The sequence below is a fragment of the Clarias gariepinus genome, chromosome 17 (genome assembly GCF_024256425.1).
Source record: "Clarias gariepinus isolate MV-2021 ecotype Netherlands chromosome 17, CGAR_prim_01v2, whole genome shotgun sequence".
Lineage (NCBI taxonomy): Eukaryota > Metazoa > Chordata > Actinopteri > Siluriformes > Clariidae > Clarias > Clarias gariepinus.
The window spans coordinates 26,777,537-26,800,390 of record NC_071116.1 but is presented as its reverse complement, the minus strand read 5'-3'; the positions used below and the strand labels follow the sequence as shown (position 1 = coordinate 26,800,390).

Here is a 22,854-nt window from a genome sequence, read left to right as displayed (position 1 = left end):
AACACCCACACACCTGCACAAATACACCACTCAAAAAGACACCAAGCATCCACAAACACCTTAAAAAATCCATTAGCACAAATATACACAACAATCTACACAAACATTCTCAAATGTCTGTAAATACATCAAATATTTAAACACCCCAATCTTTACACACGCTGCAAATATACACAATACTTCCCAATACTTAACCTAATATTCAACAAACGCAAACAAAATGATTATGGTTATTAAAATAAATGTATAATAATAATAATAATAATAATAATAATATAAAATAGAATAAAAAGTAACATTTATTTAAAAACTATATTAAAAATAAAACGTCATGTAGTGGATTTTAGCATAAAACAGGAGTGTACTTACATTTAGTATCACTTAATCCTCAATTAATTACTTAGACTTTAAAATATATTAATAATTAATTTAGCACTTGTCTATTAATTATAGAAGACTAACAATAATTGGATCTGTACAAACAGGCCTAAGGTTACAGCAGATACGGTCGATGAAGCTAATGAACTCAGTTTCATACCTTTATGTGACAGTGACCTTGAAACAAAGTTCACTAGATGGCAGCAGAAGGTCCTTTTTAATAGTGTGGAACAGCGTCTACATCGCAGACCGCACACTTACATACTATATACAGTAAAATACAATATTATCTATAGCTTTAAATTGTCATAGGACATAGGACAGGGTCCTTGAAATGGCTTTGACGGATTATTGCAATACTGTCCGAAACACACACACACACACACACAATTATGTATTTTATTATTGTGAACCAGGTTTCCCATGGAGCTGCTGCTGCCTAATTTCTAAAACCATCTGTCAGTTTGAAGCGCACATAAGGTTTAAAGAGTGCATTCATTTTTATATGGTGCATGAACCTTTGGAAGTCTGTCAGAGAGAGAGAGAGAGAGAGAGAGAGAGAGATCCTGCCAGGGTTTGGACTGCACCTAAGCCAACTATCACTCTTCTAATGAGCACTCAAGTCAAATGTGCATGAAATAACCACAGCGAATGGGTGTGATTGCATTTTCTTTTAGATCAATAATGACAGATGCTTATTCTCTTGCATTTGCCCCTAATTGCCAGAGTCAGTGGCCTGCTCAGTGATTAGGATCCTACTCTGAAAAGATGTTTCACAGAGGCAGATTCGTGATTGTTGAAGCCTATTTGTGTGCCAGGCTCTCGTCTGCTCTTGAAGAAAATGCTGAGTCTGGGAGTCAGCTGCACAGACGGGGAGTACACTCGGCCATAAAGCAAGCTGATCTGAACCTAGGGGTAAATTTAGGACTGCACATTTAGGACCAAGCAACTGGTCATAAACTGGATTCTTCTGAGATGAAGAATAAAACATCCAGGACCAGGAATAACGTCAAGATCTAGAGCGTTTCTATGTTTAATCAGTGTGATAATACTGTAAGCCAGCAGTGGTTGCTTTCAGACAATTATTGACTCTCGTAGGGTCGAATTTTTCACTGCATTACTGTCTTGACTTCACTACTGACTGATGACTTTACTGTTGCTGACTCATGTACAGTATTATTCACTGTATAATGATCGTTTTTGGTGACAATGGCTTACGCAATGCTGACTTATGTACCTCGGATGCTGATCTGACACAAACGTGCGTTTACGTCCTCATTGCATTTAAGCAGGTCGTAACTTTTCAGAGAGGCACGAAATAATCACACCTGCTGGGAAGCGCTTAATGGTATTACTGTCTATGTTTACACTTCCCATATATTCCAGACAAATCCCGCCTACTGCGTCGTGAGTACGTGGTTGCACGAGTTCAGGCCTCACGTGCATGAAATGCGAGCCAATCAGTGCACCTTTCTGATATAAAAAATCCAAAGTAAAGACTGGGTAAGAGAAAGTTTTTCTCTACCGGTTAGGCATTGAATGCAGGAAAAGTATATTCATTCCAGCAAGAGTGGAACTATCAGATCAATATCACTAATAGCTACTGTATGTTTCTGATGATGAAGAGGTGAAAAGAATTAGTAACGAGATGACTGTGAGTTGTCTAGAGACTGTTTATGGATCCTGTTGCTGTTCGTACTGTAGTTCATAGTGCTACGATATAAACAATACTGTTCATGGAATAGGGAAGTAAGGCATCAGTGATTGACATCGAAGGAAGCATGGCTACTGCGGTCCTCACATGGATAGTAAGACAAGCATGTCTGTGTAAGAGAGAGAATAATTTCCCCTCTGCCTGTTTTTGTTGTTCCTATTTCATCACTGCTTGTGATAGTCACAAGGCCTCACGCCAGCCAGAGCGGCTCAACCCTGCCTGGCATTTTAATTCATTTATTTTTTCTTATCGTCACTGTAAACAGCCATCCTCTTTCCCCTCGGAGAGGTTTCGGTTGTATATCAGTGCACACCAGGTCTCCTTTATGATAGGGGAAATAACAGAAGGTGGGTGGAACCGCGTTCACCAATATACCTCGGCAGTGTTAAACTGGCTATGTCCATTTCCTGTGACTCAGACCATCTCTGGCGAGTCTTCTAATATTGCGGAAGATGTTAAAGGCCAGATGAAACCAGGTAGTTTTAGTCATTTGATGCAGCAGGAAAGCACTGGCAGTAAATCAACTCTCCTATTCTGAAGGCATTACACAGTCTGTAACATCGCAAGTCTTGTGGATCCTGAATAGAGAGGACAAACTTTGTTTACATGATCAGATATTAAACCACCCGCGAGAGTTATGCAATGTTCTGCTCTGCCATTTCTGGATCATCATGCCTTTTAAAGTATCAGCGTCCTATAGACGTCGCATGTAACCTGCAAGACATTAATGGCATTAATAATGAAACACAAAACAGTAAACCCTTGAAAAAATGATAGAGTTGAGACCAATTCCCCAGCCAGGATCAGCATCAGTCCGACAACAGAGGAAGAAAATCTATCTAAACATTTTATCTTAAAAATACGTAATTATTTATTAAAAGTAAGGGGATTTGATATCTAAAAAAAATACCAACATTGATCCGATCCTGTAACAAATGAAAATGATTGGAAATTACACAACATTATTGATTAGCATAAAAAGAAACATGAATGTACAGAAGGACGTTCAAGTCAAACTGGGACTTGTGATTAGACTGATTGACGTTTACAGAAACGCATTACGGTGATCAAACTTTTAGCAGGAAAAAAAATTGTGAACGGTGCAGACATTTTAAAGAACGCTGTACGTCCTGGCCGAGCCGGCTCGGAGCCCACTGCGGTCATTCCTGTCGCTCCAAGACATGTTTGGGCCGTTAAGGGAGTTCCTGAGAGGCCAGTGTTTCTAAGAAATCTTTCTACCTTGATGGTGTCCAAGCACTAGTGAAACGCTGGGATGAGTGCATTAGTGTAGGAGGGGATTATATAGAGAAATAAAGCGAATTTTTACTCTCGTAAGTGTGTTCTGTTATTCTGCACAAAAGTCCTGATTTGTCTTCATATTTGTTGCGTTTATTTTAATGTATTTATACTTTATACTTTGTTATATTTAATAGATTTGCCAAATAAGTGAGTTTTGTACTTCATGTTTATGGTAATGTATTTTTCCCTGCATTGCATAATTTGATTTAGCTTAATTTTAGTTTAAAAAAACAACAACGATATCTTTCACTATAAACCATTTATGAAAAAGGAATGCATTGTTATAAAGATTATTTTCATTAAATGTATATCTAAAGGTGATGTAGAGCGCTCTATAATGCCTCCAAAGATGTTAGTTTGACATTTTGTCTCAATCTTATCCAGGAAAAATAGATTTCTGAGGCTGGTGACTCTAAATAACCTTCTCCTCTGCAGCAGAGGTAACGTTTTGGTCTTTAACGCTTTTCTTCGTTTAAAGTATTCTAAAGTTTAGTGTGCAATATTTATTACTTTTCTTTCTTCAACAGTGAGCAACTGTAACCAAGAATAAGCAATTTCCCTCTGGGATAATAAAGTTCTTTGAATCTTGAATCTTTCATCATGGTGCTTGATGGGTTTTTCAAATGCACTTGACAATACTGTTCTTGAAAGAACGGCTGATCTTCACTGTTGAAGTTCCTTATTCACCTAATTCCATGTCTTATTTCAGTAGTTTTCAAATCTCCAGGTATGTTCTAGAATGTAGAGAATAAACGACTAAACTTAAGTAGGTGTGTCCCACCCTATGGTGAGCTGGAGTCAGTTGGATGGTCAACCCAAAGCGAAGCCTACAGTAGGGCTTTACAATCATGTAGCTTCTCAGACATTACCTAAAGAAAGAAATGTCCAAAATGGCCGCTCCCGTTTTATATACACGTCTCAGCCATGTTAAACTTTAAGCGACGCCAGTGTTTTGTCCTTGATCTTCATGGAGGTTGACCTTAAACAGGGCAAATAAGCTCTACAACAAGGGGTTTGTTGTGAGATTCTGTAAAGAACATTAAGTCTCTGCTTAAATGGAACATCTGATGATTTAAATTCTTAACATCTACTAATCTCATGTTTCTTTATGTTTTGCATCTTTCTAAAGACATCATTTGTCAGTGACACTGAAAGGCCAGCGTTGTTCGAACATAGAGTAGTGAGAGGTGGACAGACATTTCGCTCATAGAGATCGACTCAACACACAAGTTTCACAACACGTCGGATTCTTTTTGCTCCCCGGGTGCAAACAATGAGGCTTCTGTAAACAGCGAAGGGGGTCGAGCCAAGGATCGGACGCTAATTGGGATGGAATGTGTAACTGTCCCAAATGTCTCCTTTACCTAATGAAAAGCCCTTTCTGTTGAATGCATACATGCTTGTGAACAAATAGACAGATTTTTATGGTTTCCCGGATTACTCTATGAGAGACCTGTGCAGGAACACCAAGGCTAGCGGATAATCATGCTCTGCCATTTAAAGATTGAGACTGGGTTTTATAGATGAAAGAGTATGCATGTTCTCAGATGGCAAAAAGGGATCGTCACGTCACATCAGTCACGTTTTAAAGACGTTTTAAAGAAGGCGGAACGTTCGTGGCCAACGATCCCATCTGTGGTGGCTCGGAGCCCGCTGCTGTCGTTCCCATGAATATTCAGCGTCGAAACGCTGATCCTTCAAAATCGACAGATAACTTATCGCCAACTTGAGGGAAAAAAAAGAGACGCATCTGTCTGTGGGAACTGTACACACAATCATTCACCAACACCACTTGTACACTTGCACATGTGGACTCGGATGGAAGTTATTGCAACATCCGCTGTGCAGTCCTGACCTCACTCAAAGCCATCCACACATGTTTGGGCAGTTAAAGGAGTTCCTGGGAGGCAGGGGTTTCAGACGTGAATCATGCAGTCCAATCATGACTCCGGCACTGAGAAATCGTTCTACCTTGATGGTGTCCAAGCACTTGTGAAACACTGGGATAAGTGCATTAGTGTATTGGGGGATTATATAGAGAAATTAAAAAATATTTAAGTTTTTAACTCTCATAACCATGTTTTGTTATGCTGCACAATAAAAAAGTCAAGGTTTGATTTAAACGACCAATAGTTTGAGAGACAGTCCGCATGAGATTGTTAACCTCATAACAAAGCCAATGTTGCTAAGACTTCCTAGGTTGGTGGTTGGGTTTAAAGTTCCAAATAAGACGCCAAATGTGATCGCCAGTTTAACTTCTAACTTAGTAATAGTAGTCCGCTAGTCTGCCTTTATGGGATCCAGGAGCTGGAATGATACCAGTTTATGTTGAAGATAATAAGTGTCCAGCTACATGATGAGTTTCAAAGCTCTACTTTGCTCTATACCACGTCAGGACTTGTGTGTTAGATGACTGAACAGTTAGAAGTGGTTTGTGGCAGGAATTCGCAAAAAATGATTTGTGATAAGATAAGCTTATTCGCAAACATCAGGCGTCAGACGTGCGTGTCTTGGTCGACCGACTACATTTGATCTAATCCCAATATGCATGCGTTTTCCTCAGTACATGATAAGGAGCAATTTAGTTTGATTTGTGTACAAATGTTACCTGAAAATCTCCGTCCTCTGTATCCGGGATCACCTCGCAAAGAAAACATGGCACAGAAAGACATTTGCATAATCATTTTTTTTAATTATTTATTGTTGTTCTTTTATACTTTGATTTAAATATTGGTCTGTTTGTTTTCAGTGGACATCGTGTAAAGTCAAGCCTCAAGCCCTTAGCATGGGATGGTTGCACATCATCGTAGCTGAAGAGGAGAAGAAGAAGAAGAAGAAGAAGTGGAGAAGAAAAGGCGCGTGGTCCTGTTTTTCCGCCGATCACGCCTACAAATGTAGGATTATTTTCTTTTTTTTCTCACAAACAATGCACCTCACATACTATTTACACACCATACCGAGAAACAACGTCCACTCAAAATGACGGCAGAACGAAGAGGAAGGTTTCCATATATAAGACTCTCTCACTTTTTTTTTCTTTTTTTTTTTTTTGGTCATATACTTTTTGTAAAATCCTTTTTTGGTTTCATTTTGTTTTTTCTTTTTGTTTGTATTAATTTTTTTCCTGTTGCAATTGACAGTGTATCATTTACTAATAGTCACTCATTGGATCCCGTATGAACCAGATCCAAGTTACCGTCTCTGCTTATAGTCCTCTTTACAATAAATACCTCTTGAAAAACAGCTGTACACATGTACACAGTGTTTTTGATTTTGATATATATATATATATATATATATATATATATATATATATATATATATATATATATATATTCTTTTTTAAATATATATATGGGAGTATATTTGTAAAATAAAAAATATAAGTAAACAATTCAAACTATAATTTATCAAAATTACAAAGTAACAAAATCATGCATATTTGAACTTTTTTGACATTTTTAAGTAAAAACCGAAATGGTTTTGGGATGGGTCTGTCATTTCTTTAACTTTACATTGGCACTATTTATGTCTCTTTTTAAAGGTGGAATGATATTTACGAAACACTTAATACTCAACTTAGACGTAACACTCTTGGAAAATCAGACATTTTCGCTTAAAGAGGAATCAAATTACAAACCACAAACAAAAAAATTTATGAAAACCAAAACAGCATTTTGTGTTGTGTGGTGTGAGTGTTAACGTATAAAGCTGCATTATGTGAGCGTTTTACATTGGCAGTTTTCATCTTTGGAAGGAAACAAATGGAAATTTTTTTACTGATAATTTCTCTTCACTTTTGTCACCTCACTTGGGAACAGTCCTGTGCAAAAGTCTAGAGCCCCCGAGCACCCCCCCCCCCCACCCCTTATTTCATCATTTTAAATTAAATGAAAAGATGTAGATTAATTGTAAGAAATAAAAATATGTCTTTCACTGCGAAAGGCTATAAAAAGTTGCCTAAAGATACAATTAAAAAAACTGGTTGTTCCTCAGCAGCGACCTCATTTCCCCTCTCATCTGTTCCAACAGCTCAGCATTCCGCATCGGCAGTACAGTATACTAATCACCCTTCTGATCACCTGTCATCACCTACAACTGTTTCTCACTGGTTCATGCATTAAGTTTTTGAAATGCTTGAATGATTCATAGATCACTGTGGAGCTTAACAAACTCAAAACCTTCCTCTGAAACTGCGCAGGTACAGGGACTGGCCTAAAAATAACGAGAGACGGAAAAAGTCCTTCAGAAAAAGCCTGGAGAACTATCCCTCAAGATGTCTACAAGAAAGTCTGGCTCTTTCGAAGCAAAACATGAAGACATGAGTTGAGGGGGTGGGGCTCAAGGTTTTTACACAGAACTGTAGGTTGTGCATGCTCTATTTAAAAAAGGAACACTTTCAAAGACTTGGTAAAAACCATATTCCAAAGAAGCATTACTCGATTCAACCCAAACAGCCTACAATCAGCCTACCTAAAAGGACAAAAAAAAAAACAGAACTGTGAGGACGGTGAGGTCTGAAAGGTTTGGAAAGCCAGAAAGAAATTGTTTTGGGGTGACGGTCTTGTTAAGTTACCAGTGTTTCCATATCAAACAGGAAATTGACAATAGATTCCAAGTTTTCTGTGAGTAAACAAAAACAAATGTGTGTGTGTTTTCATGAATTCAGTGCAAACACATGTGTACCAAGGTTGCAAAATTCTTAACTATTAACTTTTCATGGGTAATAATTTGAGCAAGGTGGCAACACCTATCCTGTCCCCATTCTCATCATGGTTCCATGGCACTATAACAATCAATTGAGGGAGGCCACATACTGTATATAGATACTGTCTCTCTCTCCCCTCCCCATCCACCCAACCCCATCCCCTGGTCCTAGCACAGACCGATGTACTTAAGGTTATTCTGGATAATCACGTCCGTGACAGCATCGAACACGAACTGGATGTTGCTGGTGTCGGTGGCGCAGGTGAAGTGTGAGTAGATCTCCTTTGTCTCTTTGTTGCGGTTCAGGTCCTCAAACTGGCGCTGCACGTACACGGCCGCTTCCTCGTAGGTGTTCTGGCCCTTGTAGTCGGCAAAGCAGACGGTCAGCGGAATGCGCTTGATCTTCTCCGCCAGCAGGTCCTTCTTGTTGAGGAAGAGGATGAGCGAAGTGTTGGTGAACCAGTTGTTATTGCAGATGGAGTCGAACAGACGCAAACTCTCTGCCATGCGACTCTGTATAGGAGGTGTAAAGAGACGGAAAAGATAAGAAAACTTGAAACAAACACACAGGACATTAATTGAAAAAAACTCTACTTATGCCCCTAGCTCCACCTATGATCGTTCAGATCTTACACCCATTAGCCATAACATTGATTGATATTGAGAACTCCCAATCCCCTTTTGCCACAGAAACAGTCATGTCCTATCAGTCCAGACACCTTTCTACTAAAACCATCATTACCCTTTTTAGCAGCTTGAGCTACAGTGGCGCTACAAGGACCAGCTGCCACTCCCCTCGTGTATCAAACAGCCTTGGCTGCCCATAACCTTCTTACCAGTTCACTGCTTTTCCCAGGGTGCAGTCGTCAGGGCCTCCAAAGAAGTGCTCCAAGTTTAGGAAACTGGTGATGAGTGACCGGGTCATGGGTGGCCAAGGCTCAGGGCTCACTAAACAAAATCTTGTCCTGGGATTCACTACTTAAAGTCTTGTTCTGGAGCTTACTACACAAAATCTTGCCCTTGGGATCACTACTTAAAATCTTGTTCTGGAGGTGAAACCATTATTACCCTTTTCAGCAGCTTAACCTACTGTACAGTAGCACTTCTTTTGGATCAAACTATGAGGACCAGCCATCACTCTCCTCGTGTATCAATCAGCCTTGGCTGCCCATGACCCTTTCACCAGTTCACTGCTTTTCCTTCTCTGGATCATTTCGTTGGAGGTCCTGACCACTGACCAGGAACATCACACACATTACAGTTATTCAATCCTTACGATTGCCCATTTTTCTTTTTCCAACACTTCAACTTCAGGAAGAAAGGTTCACTTGCTGCCTAATACACCCACCCACTTCCAGGTGACTTTGGCATAATATATTGTAACTGTATCTACTATGCCAAAGCCAAACTGTGATGGCTAGACAACTGGGTGAGAGCAACTCCAAATCTTCAGCTCTTGTGGGATGTTTCCAGGCAGTCGTCAGACCCTCAAAAGAAGTGTTGCAAGGAAAGGAAAACGGTGATGGTTGACCGGGTCATGGGTGGCCAAGGCTCAGTGATGCATGTTGGTAGTGAAGGTTGGCCCGCGTAGTCCGATCCAATAGAAGAGCTACAGTAGCTCGAATTGAGCAAAAGGTTAATGCTGGTTCTGACAGAAGGTTATCAGAATACACATGGAAATTATTGTGTTGTTTGCGAAAGGGAGGCCCAATTCAATATTAGGTGGTGGTCATGTTATGGCTGGATGAAGTATAATACTATTTTGCTAAATAAAATAAAAAAATCTAGTCTGCTAAGCCACACTTTTTTGCAGGATGTCCTTTTTTAATACTCATGATTTAACTTGTCACTTAATTAACAAGTTGGATCTAGGGCGAGATAGAACGGTGAGTTGCAAAAACAATACAGAGCTGTGGACTCTCCAGGTTTCGGAAAAAGGAAATATGATACCATAATTGGACTCTTGAATCTGTTTTTTTTGGTCCTAAGGCCTCTTTAGACTAAAGAAACATAGACTTAGTCATGATCTGGGTCTCATTAGACAGATTTTTCGTCTGGTTTTCGATACTCAAGGTCTGAAGCTCATTAGTTAAAGTCTCATTATTTAGTGTCTACTCAGATATCACACACACACACACACACGCACAAACACACACTCACATACACAATACTAATCAATGTCGACAGAATTGGCATCTTAGCAATGTCATATGCCGTTTGTACGCTGAATAGAAGACCATTGGCTTTTGTGTTCTTTATACTAAGGGTTTTAGTTTTAAGCAAGTTGAAATATTGGTTCAGAAGCTGTCTGTTGCCTAACTAAACATGCAAAAAATAGGTTATGTTTAAACACAAGAGGAAAGTTGTGTGAAAGGAACTTTCCGCTAAATCTGATTATCACATTGCAAGAGTGTGGTGATAATGTAAATCTTCAGTATGAGGGGGTGTTGTCTTACAATACTGAAGAAATGAACTGACTGAAAGAAGCAGATGGTCAAAAACAATTATGTACCACCATTTTCCCAATTATTAAATTTGCTGCATGTGGCAACCTAACATAAAATGCTCATCTAGTTTCATAGTCAATGTTTGCAGTTTATTATGTAAACTTTTAATCTGGGGCTCACTACATGACATTTTGGTCTGGGGAGCACTGTTCAAAGTCTTAAAACCTGGATTTTGGTCATGGGTTTACTAAACACAGGTTTATTCTAGTCTTGGACTTCAGGTGGGGGAGCATTGCTGAAAGTCTTAAACTATATTTTGGTCTAGGGTTCACTACTCAAAGTGTTGTTCTCATTGCTTAAAGTCTTGGTCTGACCCCCACTAGTCGTAGTCTTGGATGGGGGTTCAGCATAAAATTTTGGGTTTTGGGCTTGAGCTTAAAATCTTGGTCTGGGCTTTACTACTTAAACTCTTGGTCTGGGGCTCAACACAATCATAATCTGAAGATTTTTTATCATTACCCAAAGCCTTGGTCTGGCTTTTGGTCTGAGCCAAATTATCAGTCCAGGGCTCACTACTCAAAATACTGGTCTGGAGCTCACTACTCAAAATCTTGGTTGAAGTTCACTACTTAAAATCTTGTGGGGCTCACTACTCAAAGTCTTGTTCTGGAGCTCACTACACAAAATCTTGCTCTAGGGCTCACTACTTCAAATCCTGTTCTGGGGGTGACTACACAAAATCTTGGTCGAGTGCTCACTGTTCAGTCATTTTTTCTGGGGATGACTACATAAAAGCTTAGCCTGTGGTTTACTCTTCAAAGTCTTGGACTGAGACTCACAATTTAAAGTCTTGGTCTAAGGCTCACTGTCCAAAGTCTTTTTCTGGGGCTTACTACTCAAAATCATGGTCTGGGGGTCACTACTTTAAGTCTTGGACTTAAGTATTAGTAGACTTTTTCTGGAGCTCCAGGCCTTGGTCTAAGTTTGCGGCTCCTTACTTAAAGCGATGTTCTGAGGATCATTATTCAGGAATGAAGACCTGATCTGGGGACTATTATTCAGAGTCTTGGTTGGCTGGCTTCATGAAAATTAGGTTCTGATTCGGTGTTTACTACTCAAGATCTTGGTCTGGTGCTCATTACTCAGGTCCATGAGTCAATAATCTGGGACTTATACTTAGGAATCTTGCTCTCATTATTCAATTTAAAGTTTGTGGTTGTTTCTAATTAAAGTCTTGGTCTGAGTTTCATTCATCAGAGTCCTGGTCTAGGTTTAAATCTTTTTCCTAAAAGCCTTAATCTAGGGTTAATTATTAATAGTGTTGGTCTCATTAATCAGGTCTGGGTTTATGGTTTATGTTTTGGCATTCGGTCTTGGTTTGTAAAGCCTTGCTCTCAGTCTCGTTACGCAGCATTTTGGTTTGTGTCTCTTCACTGAAAGTCTTGGTCTTGTTATTGGTATCACTACTTACTATTCTTTCTCATCTGAAAGACATGCATCAAGACATTTCTCTGTCCTCCTACCAAAGTGGTGGAATTAAGCTCACCTTGCCGTGTGAATAGCTTTAAATGGAGGCCAAAGACCTATGTCTTCAACCAAGCACTTGAATTAACACTTCTGTTGTAAAGGATCTCTTGCTCTGGGCGTTTTTCTTTTATATTGTACTAACCTACTCAACCTGCTGCAGCTCAGTGGTATTCTTAGACCCTGATCTAATGAATGGGAATAGGGATGCATTTTGATAGATACTTATAAGCACTTCTGTAAGTCAGGGGGCATCTGGTAAAGGCTCTAAATTTAAATGTACTCAGGGGTGAGTATCTGGTCTGGGTCTCGTTATACAAAGTCATGGTTTGAGGCAAATTGATAAGAGCCTTAGTACTTAATAAGATTGGTGTTGGTACTATCTTGCAGAGACTTATTGCCCTTGGTCTTTGGCTGCATATCATTGGTCTGGATCTCACTGCTTGAGACTTCTGTTCTTAAAAATCCCTTGGAGACAACATAAATGTGTTTTAAGTCTTAGTATGGGTCTTATGTCCAGGGTCTTGGTCTAAATTTTTAAAACCTGGAATCATAATTTTTTAAGAGGTCTCACTATCAATGTCTCAATTTCTGTATCCTTATGGACGGACATGATCATGTCTAGATCTCATTTTGTTCTAAGACCTAGTAGCCCAACATTTCAAGCCTGATTCTTTATTTATTAAATCAAAAATAGATAGAAATATCTCTTTACAGGGTTTTGAAAATGATACTGGGTGAATTGATATGCATAAAGGTTCATTTGCAATTTACTTCCCCTCTAACCAGCCTGTTTTTTGAGGATTGTTACAAGGTTCTGTTTCAGCTTGTTGTTTATTCTGGAATATCTGAGCCTCAGATATGATAAATGCACATTAATAATAATGAAAAGAAACATAGCTATATTTTAGACTTTCTGTATCTGGTGCAACATCAAATTTTGGAAGTTAATTTATCCTTGTGATGTTTCTCTGACACTGACGGAGTGCCCTGTGCTTTGTAGAGAGAAATCTTAGGCACTGATTTTTAAGTTTTCACTTAAATCATGCATAAACCTGAATGTTTATTCACTAAATCCTCTCGCTGACATTGGCTGACTGATTCTGTAATGACTCGAATACATCAGATTGTGCTGAATAACTCAGAAAGATGCATAAGTGGGATTAGACAAGCTGTTGAAATAGTCTGAATTTTGCAGCTGACTTGTCACGTTCTGGGGTCAATGTTATCAAAACTGTTAATACAGCTATCAAGGCTATTTTGGACAATGCCAAATGAGAAATGAGTTGAGATTTGAAAAACTGTTTAACTATAATTTGACAGGAATTAAAAGTTGATGATATGAAGAATGTCAATAGTGAAAGACAGGCTACACACACTGCATGATATATTACTTTCTATAACCACTCTAAAAGTAGAGATGGGGGAAAAAAATTAGTCAGTTACTGAATGCATTGTAATTCTCTTCTGCATCAATTCCAGAAATCTAAAGCAAAATCTAAAAGATAAAATAAATATAGATATCTACAATTAGATATTTATAGAATCGCAATTAAATCGAATCGGCACCCGGGTATTGTGGTAATAGATCAGGCAGAGTTCAGGTATGATCAGGTAGTCCCTGGTGATTCCCATCCCTAATGGATATAGTGTAGCTTTTTGTAAATTTATTTAACGCTTTGGAAAACACTCTTTATCCATCACTAAGTTTACGGCAATTTTGCAACTTCGTAGCTGCTTTAACTTTAATCACGATTCCTAAAAGTTTATTCTCTGCAAGAATTTTTGGATGTTGAAACATTATGGCATTGTTAATATATCAAAGTTATGAATGTTGGAATAATGTTGGTATTATGTTGTTAGAATTACTTTGATAAAACAACGTCAGAACGATGTTTGCTACATGGCGGTGGGATTACGTTGAACGAACGGCCCTGACACGATGTAGCAAAAACGACTTCAAAACAATATCCATACCAAATCAATGGACTGAGCGGGATTCAAACGGAGCGAGGTCACTAAGCTGAGAGCACTGCGTGCGTACCACTGCTCCACTAGGGGGCATGCTGTTGATTTTTTAAGTTAAGCCTTTATTTGTCACATATACATTCCAGCACAGTGAAATTCCTTCTTCGCATATCCCAGCGTAACTGGGGTCAGAGCGCAGGGTCAGCCATGATACAGCGCCCCTGGAGCAGATAGGGTTAAGGGCCTTGCTCAAGGGCCCAACAGTGGCAACCTGGTGGAGCTGGGGATCAAACCCCTGACCTTCCAATCAGTAACCCAGTAATCCACAGCCTTAACCGACTGAGCCACCACTGCCCATGATGTTAGCAAATGCACATATATAACAACAATCACTACAAACTCACTACAAACAAATTTATACAACAGCAATTTTCAAAAGCATTAAATTAAATTAAAAGCAAAAAAAAATATTAATAATAATAAATGAGCCAAGATGCATGTCATGGTTATCTTTTTTTGAAAAAAAATAAAATGGAAAGGTAACATTGCAGCACTAATAAGGTCTTGTTTACTCGGGCGTTAAAATCGAGCGTTTTTCTTGCGTTCATAGCGTCCGGTGAGCGCGGATCAGGCGCCGAGTGCGCCGAGTGCGAAAATGCTTCTAGTGCGTTTTCTTTGCGTTCATTTTACGCTTCGGAGGACCGGATATATCCCATGATTCTACATGCTATACATAGGGAAATGCGGAAAAGGCAAAATAAAATAAAATAAATTGTTGAAAAACGTATGCGCATTTTTTCATTAACCACAAAAAAAACTTCAATTTGGGCTGCAGGCTGGCGTTAGACAGAGACAAACGAACGCCGGTGTAGAAGTCAATCGATCGCCACTACAAAACGCAACATAAACGTCGTTTAGAGCAAGTTCGTTTATCCAAAAAGAAGATGCATGACATGAGATACATTCAGCTGTACACTCAGCTGTCCGTCAGGATCGCCGATCTGAATTCTAAACAATGCTAGAAACTTAAGGAACCATGGGTGTAGTCGGACGTTGTGTGGATGGATGTTAAACTGCATAAACGCTCCAAATAAATGCTAACGTTGCATTGTTTTAAAGATACACCTGCATTACGTTGTGTCTGGGTCGTTCATTCAGCGTTATCTAAAAGTCATTTTATCAAAATCATTCTAACTTATTCTTAGAACCTGCCCTGTCCTGATGGTGAACGTCACCGCAACGGTGTTACAGCTATTGTATGTCACGATCCTCATCCGATGTTATGGGTTCCTGCTGAGTTTGTACTTTTCCTAAAACGTTTTTGCAAAAAGGGTGATAAATTACAGACGTCAAAGTTTTTTAATGATGCTGCTGATCTCTGTGTCAAGATTTTTCATGGTTCAATGGAAAACTGACCCTGAGCATGGTGTAAAGATTAACACCAACCAAAATAATGTCAAAATTATATGCAGAGAGAAAGACAGAGAGAGAGAAAGAGAGAAAGAGATGCATAAATCACTCAGTTATCAGAATAATGTTTTATAAGTGATCTCCGTTTATAATATTTTATCACATTTACCTTTAAAGCAGCAAAAGTCTTTGCTGCTTAGTTCTGTCAGGCCAAATCGCACCAAAACAACATAAATAAAAAGCAGAAAAACACCATCCACAGTGACTGCGTGTCTAACGAGGGGCAATTTGGCTGCTGATTCGTTTAGATTTCAACACGGCACTGTATCTCCAGTCAGGATATTAACCTGTGTTTCTCCTGCCCCGCTCAGAGCCTTATCTAATTCAATTAGTCACCTGTACACGTGCAATTATCATGCCGCATCTCCAGAGTTAATGGCCACAATAACAGTGAGGTGGAACAGGACGCCGATAATTTCTGCAAATCGCAGAGATTCACCATAACTCCGGATGGTTTCAGTGTCGCAAAAACACAACCGAGCAGAGTGTGAGTCATTATACAGCTGCAGCACAATAATCAACATCCCAGGGGTGTTTTACTCAGGTCCGTGCTCAGGCTTAAACATGAGACGCCGTTATTTTTCATACATAATACACCGGTTTTATTAAGCCATTCAAGGTTTCATGTCTGATTTTAGAGCTCAAGCCTTGCTGTCCAGATGTTTTTGCTGATTGAAAGAACGAGTGTAAGTACAGTGTTGGCTGCTGGTGTGGCGTCATCCTTAAAATTGCAGTAATAGCAAAAAAAAAAAAAAAAGGCAGATTGATGCAGACTCATGGATTTAAGTGTATACGGTTGATTCTGAATGGAAGCAGTGTAATATACGTACACAACATGCGTACACAAAAACTTCAATCCTAAATGAGAGACACAAGTGAGCATGGCATGAAGCTGGGGCTGGTTTTGATTCCTCTGCAACAAGATTCTCTTTCAGCAATTTTTTTTTTCCCCTCTCTTTTTCCAGAAGCTTCTGGTACTACATTTTATATTTATTTTTTTGTTCTTTTGCTCTCTTTCTTTCATGCACTTTTTTAAAAACTACAGCCTAAATAATCGCCTCATATAAATAACTAGCTCGGATTCCATTATCCATATTTCACTGTTGCCCGGATGAAGTTTGAGTGAGTGGCCTTTTGAGTCTACTCCTGTTGTAAACACCAAAACTCAAACCACATCGCATCACGCTCGGTTGATTCGTGCACTCGAATTGCTTTCTTGATGCAATCAAGGCACCAAAAACCACTTCGCTCAAACCCTTGGGTGCTTTCGCATATACTACGTTTAGACTACTTAAATGGAACCTCACAATCGCATCCAGGTTCTTGGTGCATTTCTGACTGAGACCTGCAAGTCCAAAAATGTGCTGTCCAGGCTGATTGGAATGTTTATGCTTGTGCCCCTTACATAGGTTGGCACTCCATACAAGGAGTACCCTGCCATGGGTTTTTTAATTTTTTTTTTGCTTTCCATTTTTTTTTATTCATCATTTCCATGTTCACACCCCTCATACAAACCATTAGAGTTCAAGCTGTGTATCATATGTAGACTCTCAATTAGAATAAATTCAATTTGATTCTTTCAATTCAATTTAATTCAAATCAATAGCACTAATGTGAATTATGTCTCCAAAAATATGGTTTATACCCCTTTAGAAGTCATGTCCTCTTTGGGCAACCAAACCTTTTACACTCTCCTTTTCACAAAAATAAATAAATAAATAAGTGCCTGAGTTTCATTTCCAGAACATTTTTCACTTTTTTTCAATTGTTCATCATAAAATGTTAAATTCTGCATGTACCATTCTTGAACATTTTTAATACAGGGTAAACATGACATTAGGTCAAATTTGAAATTGCACATGAGCACGGGAACAACAGTAACCCAGTGTGATCATGGTGCTCGTTGTAAAACACAATGTCGACACTGCTGAGTTCTGACTTTAATTAACGCTTGGATTCTATTAATAAATCTTGGAGCATGAACCTGCATCATTCATTCATTTATTCATTCATTTAAATAAATGAACGTAATATACTTAAATGATTATTTTGATTTATTTCGTAAATGAGAATTATGAATGACATTACCAGTATCAGCTACTCTATTAAGCCATGATCTCTTAAATTACAAAAAAAAACTAATTTACATACAAACCAAACACTTTTTTCTAAAATAAAAATCATTTGGGTAGCTCAAATATTATTCTTTATAAATAACATGTAATCTCGCAGGATTTCAGAGTTCTATATTAAGCTATTCTTATTGACCTTGGTTAACAGTTTCCTGTTACCCACAATTCCATTTGACTGCCACATTATCTCCATCCCAAGGCAGCGATGCTTTACACCCTCTGTCTCAGTTCTACCTATATACACTTAAACATACCAGTTTACAAAAAGTTAATTTTTTATGCCAATACTACATTCTGTGTCATCGCAAACGCTGTCTTGCTAACTACAATGGGTGTTTAAGTCAAAATAACAGAACACAGTTATAAGTTATTTCTTTATATAATCCCCCTGTGCCTTGCTCCAAGCCATTTCAACTCGTTTAACGATTAAAAGAGTTCCTGGGAGGCTAGGGTTTTAGACGTGGAGTGGACAGTCCAATCATGGCACCGGTGTACTAGGAAAACTTTCTACCCTGATGGTATCCAAGCACTAGTCTAGTGCATTCGTGTAGCAGGGGATTATATATTGTAAAGACCTAAAGTGAGTTTTTCTTTTCTCATAACTGTGTTCTGTTATTCTGCACAATCAAAAGTCCTGGTTCGAATCGAACACCCCTCATATTTCAAATCCAGTGAAAAATGCATCATCCCACTTGTATCCTGGAAGCGTTGTCTGCTGATTTACTATGTCGATCTCATGGTAAATCAGTGAGCACCGGTCTCTTGGATAAAGCTCCATATTTAAGACAGATGTCTGTGCAGTAGCGTGAGAGTATGTTTAGCGTATAAGGGTGTATTTGTATATGCATGCAGTGTATGTGTGTGCTGTTAAAACTGTAGTGTTAAGAGTGTGTAACACATTGGCTCAAGGCATGTGGTGAGCCAGAGCAACCTGTGACTCTAGGAATGTTCAGCGAGGGAAAGACTGTGCTGCTGTTCAAAAGGTTAAGCAAAACATCATGGCTCTGAGCAAATCACAAGATCTACTGCTGTTTGAGTGTGAGGGTGTATATGCCAAAGAGAGAGCGAGAGAGTGCGCACACACATACACACTGAGATGATGATGATGATGATGATGATGAGTAAGAGATCTATTCTCTAATACCGAGTCAGAACAGGGCTGATGGTTAAATTGATAGCATTTTAAGGACATTTTAGCGTAAATGCAGCCAGTAATTAGATACACACCAGAGCAACGCTTTTTCACAGCGTGTTCCGGGCATTTCTAATATGATTTGGCATTTAAAGTAATGATGTGTTGTTGTGCATGACTGTGATGTTGGCTTGAGTTTGAGTTTTACCAAACAAAAATACATCATACTATCTATAGAACAGGCCATGCGCATATAGCTAGGTCTATATATGTACATTTCACCCACCTATAATAATCATAAGCATTCTTTTTAGCAGCTACAGTGTTGATAATAATTTTAAACTGAGACCTTCTTACGTTCAAATGTCTCCAGATCATTTATACTATATCGCAGTAATTTTATCTCCTTATAAACACTATACCATCAAACCCTTTAGCCACAGTAATTACATCAGTGGCCCCTCAACATTCACCAACCTTCAGGGTTAATATAATTACATATGGCTAAGTAACTGATACCCACTGGTTTAGATGTCCAAAAATAGGATGTAAATCTACTACAGCATTGCTTGGGGTCTATAACTATATGTCCTCTTCTTTGTAATTTTATACTAATGCGACACACAAGGGCGGCACGGTGGTGTAGTGGTTAGCACTGTTACCTTGCACTTCCAGGGTCCGGGTTCGATTACCGTCTCTGTGTGCATGGAGTTTGCAACGTTCTCCTTGGTCTGCTTGGTGGGTTTTCTTCTGGGTACTCCGGTTTCCTCCCACAGTTCAAAGACATGTAGGTTAAGCTAATTGGAGTTCCCAAATTGCCTGTAATGAGTGTGTGTGCTCTGCGAATGGATTGGCTCCCTGTCCAGGGTGTAGTCCAAATGGTGGCATACTTCTCCTGTCGTTTACAATGTATTCCTAATTACCAAACTTGTAAAAGGTTCTCCAGCTGGAAAATAATTGCATCTTTATAGGCTGTTTGGCACCAAATCATGGACACTCATTACTTCTGTCAGTAAACTGCCTCCTTTATTAAGCCTGACAGACAGAAACAGAGACTCACAAAGGCCATGCCTTTTTACAAAGAAAACATGCCTCTTTCACCCTTCCTTCGCTAACGCTAACAGATAGACACAACGCCTCCTTCACGGAGCCTAGCAGACAGAGACACCATACCTCCTTCACTAACACTAACAGACACAACGCCTCCTCAACTGATACTTACAGACTCAGAGGCCCTCACCAAGAATTACAAACTCAAAAGCCACTCCTCCTTCACTGAGACTAACAGACAGACACCACGCCTCCTTCACTGACACTAACAGACAGACACCACGCCTCCTTCACTGACACTAACAGACAGACACCACGGCTCCTTCTCTGAGAATAACAGACTCGAAGGCCACGCCTCTTTTACTGATACTCAAAGACTTAGAGGCCAGGCCTCTTTCACAGACACTAACAGACAGAGACGCCATGTCTTTTTTTAGTAAGACTGACAGCAATATGGAATTATATCTCATATAAACAATATACACTATGATGCAGCGTTCAATTTAGCTGGGGAGAACTTTATCTCATATGAGGTAGTCTTGCCAAATCTCAACGGTCTTATGTGAAACCTATCAGAGAAGCGTAATGATTATAATCTCTAAAAATCAGATCGACCTTCTCACTGGTGTTCTTCTCGAAAGAGCAAATCATACACTTCTGGGAAAATGGGTTAAGTTACTTTTGGTAAAGGGAAAGAGGGAGGGCTACTGTAGCACACAGAGATGTGTGCTAGGCTATGTGTGTGTGTGTGTGTGTGTGTGTGTGTTTGTGTGTGTTGTCATGGCTGAGCTGGTGAGAGACCCACCCAGTAGAAGGAGGCCCTCAGAGAGAGTTCAGCTCCACATCATACCACCCCATACCAAATCCTGGGCTGTCTAGGGGACTTGTTAGGTTCCCTACAAATCAGCAAAGGGATTTCTGTAATTTCAGTCTCTTTAAAGTTACAACAGCAGAAACACAGGAGGTAATGGGGTGGAGAGAGAGAAAGAGACAGAAAGAGAGAGAAATGAGAGAAAGGAGGAAAGGATGTTGTAAGGATGAGATGGAAGCAGACCCCCTGGGAAGCTTTCTGTCCCCCCACCAGCACTCCACACACACACCCAGGTGTTAATTAAGAAATAATGAAGCGCTTCAGCAGCACGCTCAATCTCTGCTTCCAAAAACGAAGAGTATCCTGTGTGAGGCGACGCCCCAGCTGTCGGAAAAATCCAATCGTCTTACGTTCAATAGAAGGACTCGAGGGAATTTTTAGAAAGACTGTGTGTCTTACACTGCACCTGTTAATGATCGAACTATTCGTGATGTCTTAATCTCCGTCTGCTCATTCAATGGCCTTTACCCTCCTTCTCGAGAACCCTGTTACTTAAAGATCACATTCTAATAAAACTAATGAAACTAACATTGTGTAAATCATTTATCCTTCTAAATTCCAAGAAACTGTGTGTCGTCCCACACTTACAGTATACCCCTTGCCCTAGTAATGCAATATTAACTTGATCTTTTGCACAGTTTTCCATGATGTTACTGGATAAAAGGTCCATGGGTTGGAAAAATTACTGGAGCAAAAGTCTTAAAAGCAGAAAAGGTCAATGCTAAACTACACTTCTACAAATATACTAATCTTATAGCCTTTAAAAGCACTGCTAGTTACAAGCTAACCTGATATAAGGTCAAATTTTGTAGGGTTTTTTTTTATTTATAGTCGAGGTTTTTATTCATGATATTAACTAGTTGAAATGCGCTGAACAGAATTTCTGTGAAAGTTATTTTAAACCTAACCTAAGGTCATTTCATTTGTAGAAACATACTTATCCATGGTTATTGCTGACAGTTGCTATCTGGCTAACATATGCTAACATGACAGGATTTCTGAAAGTGTTTTTGAGTAATTCTCCTACATTTTCATCTCCATGGCTAACACAGGAAACAGACTGTACCGTCGAAACACTACTGCTAAATGTTGAAAAACTTCATACTAGCTAGTTAGCTAACTGGCTAGCATAAGCTAACTTGATACATGTTTTATGCATTAAAACCCTCATGACTAATGTTTGTTCAATATTGAAAATAAACTGATATTTTCTTTTGTGAGAATCTAAAATGTAAATTGAAAAAATAAACAAATGCATTAAAAAAAGCTAAATAGTCTAGTTTGGTAAAAGGTATGTATATAAAAAAGAATTGTACAATACTTTCCTCCAAAGCTATGTAGCACACTAAAATGACATTTTTATGGTTTCTGCAAGGATTTGTAATTCATATTAACAGATGTCACCTGCTAAGGTTTAGCTAACTGAACAGGATTTTTGAGATAAGCTTTAATTCATAAACATAAATATGAACTTTATCTTCAGCTCTAACACCATCTGGCATGCTAAAAAAAATTAGCTAGCACTGTGTGTTTCTGAGAGGGATTTTAATTAATATTAATATTTTTTTACTAGCTTTAGCACTAGTGTATGTCACAGACTAAGATTTAGCTAACCTAAAATTATTTCTGACGGAAGCTTTAATTCATAATCCTAAATATATATATAAAAATATTTAGCTTTAACAATACCAAGCATGCTTAAAAAATGTAGCTAGCGTAGCAGGATTTCAGAGAGGGGTTTTAATTCATATCCAAAATATGTTAACTAGCTTTAGCTTTAGCACTCTCCTGCAAATGTTTAGCTAACCTAACATTATTTCTGAGAGGATTTTTAATTCATAAACTTATACAATATTTTACTTCAACACTTTCTAGAATGCTAAAACCACAATCCTAACTAGCTAGCCAACAATGCAACTATATTTACATTCATTGATTCATTTAGCCCGAATCCAGGCACTAAATTTCTTCTCTAGTATGATGAGGTTTTTTTTTTTGTCTAATAGTCTGATACACTAAATGCCAAATGTCTTTTTTCAACTCTCTTGGTCTCTATTCAAAAATCCGGTCGTGTTTGCGAGTCCATTCATGCAACGTAAATCTAGTAACTGTTTGTTAAAAGAGTCCTGTCCTGCTGATTACGTGCCTCCAACGATGATGTG

At 38.9% G+C, this 22,854-nt stretch overlaps 1 protein-coding gene across 1 annotated transcript in view; it reads right to left on the bottom strand.

The window, feature by feature from the left end:
- Positions 1-6,058: 6,058 nt before the first annotated feature.
- Positions 6,059-22,854, bottom strand: part of gnaz (guanine nucleotide binding protein (G protein), alpha z polypeptide) — a 59,089-nt gene continuing 42,293 nt past the window's right edge. The window contains exon 3 of the mRNA XM_053516036.1: positions 6,059-8,611. Coding sequence (XP_053372011.1) covers positions 8,267-8,611 — 345 coding nt within the window. The 3' untranslated portion in view covers positions 6,059-8,266. The remainder of the gene's footprint in view (positions 8,612-22,854) is intronic.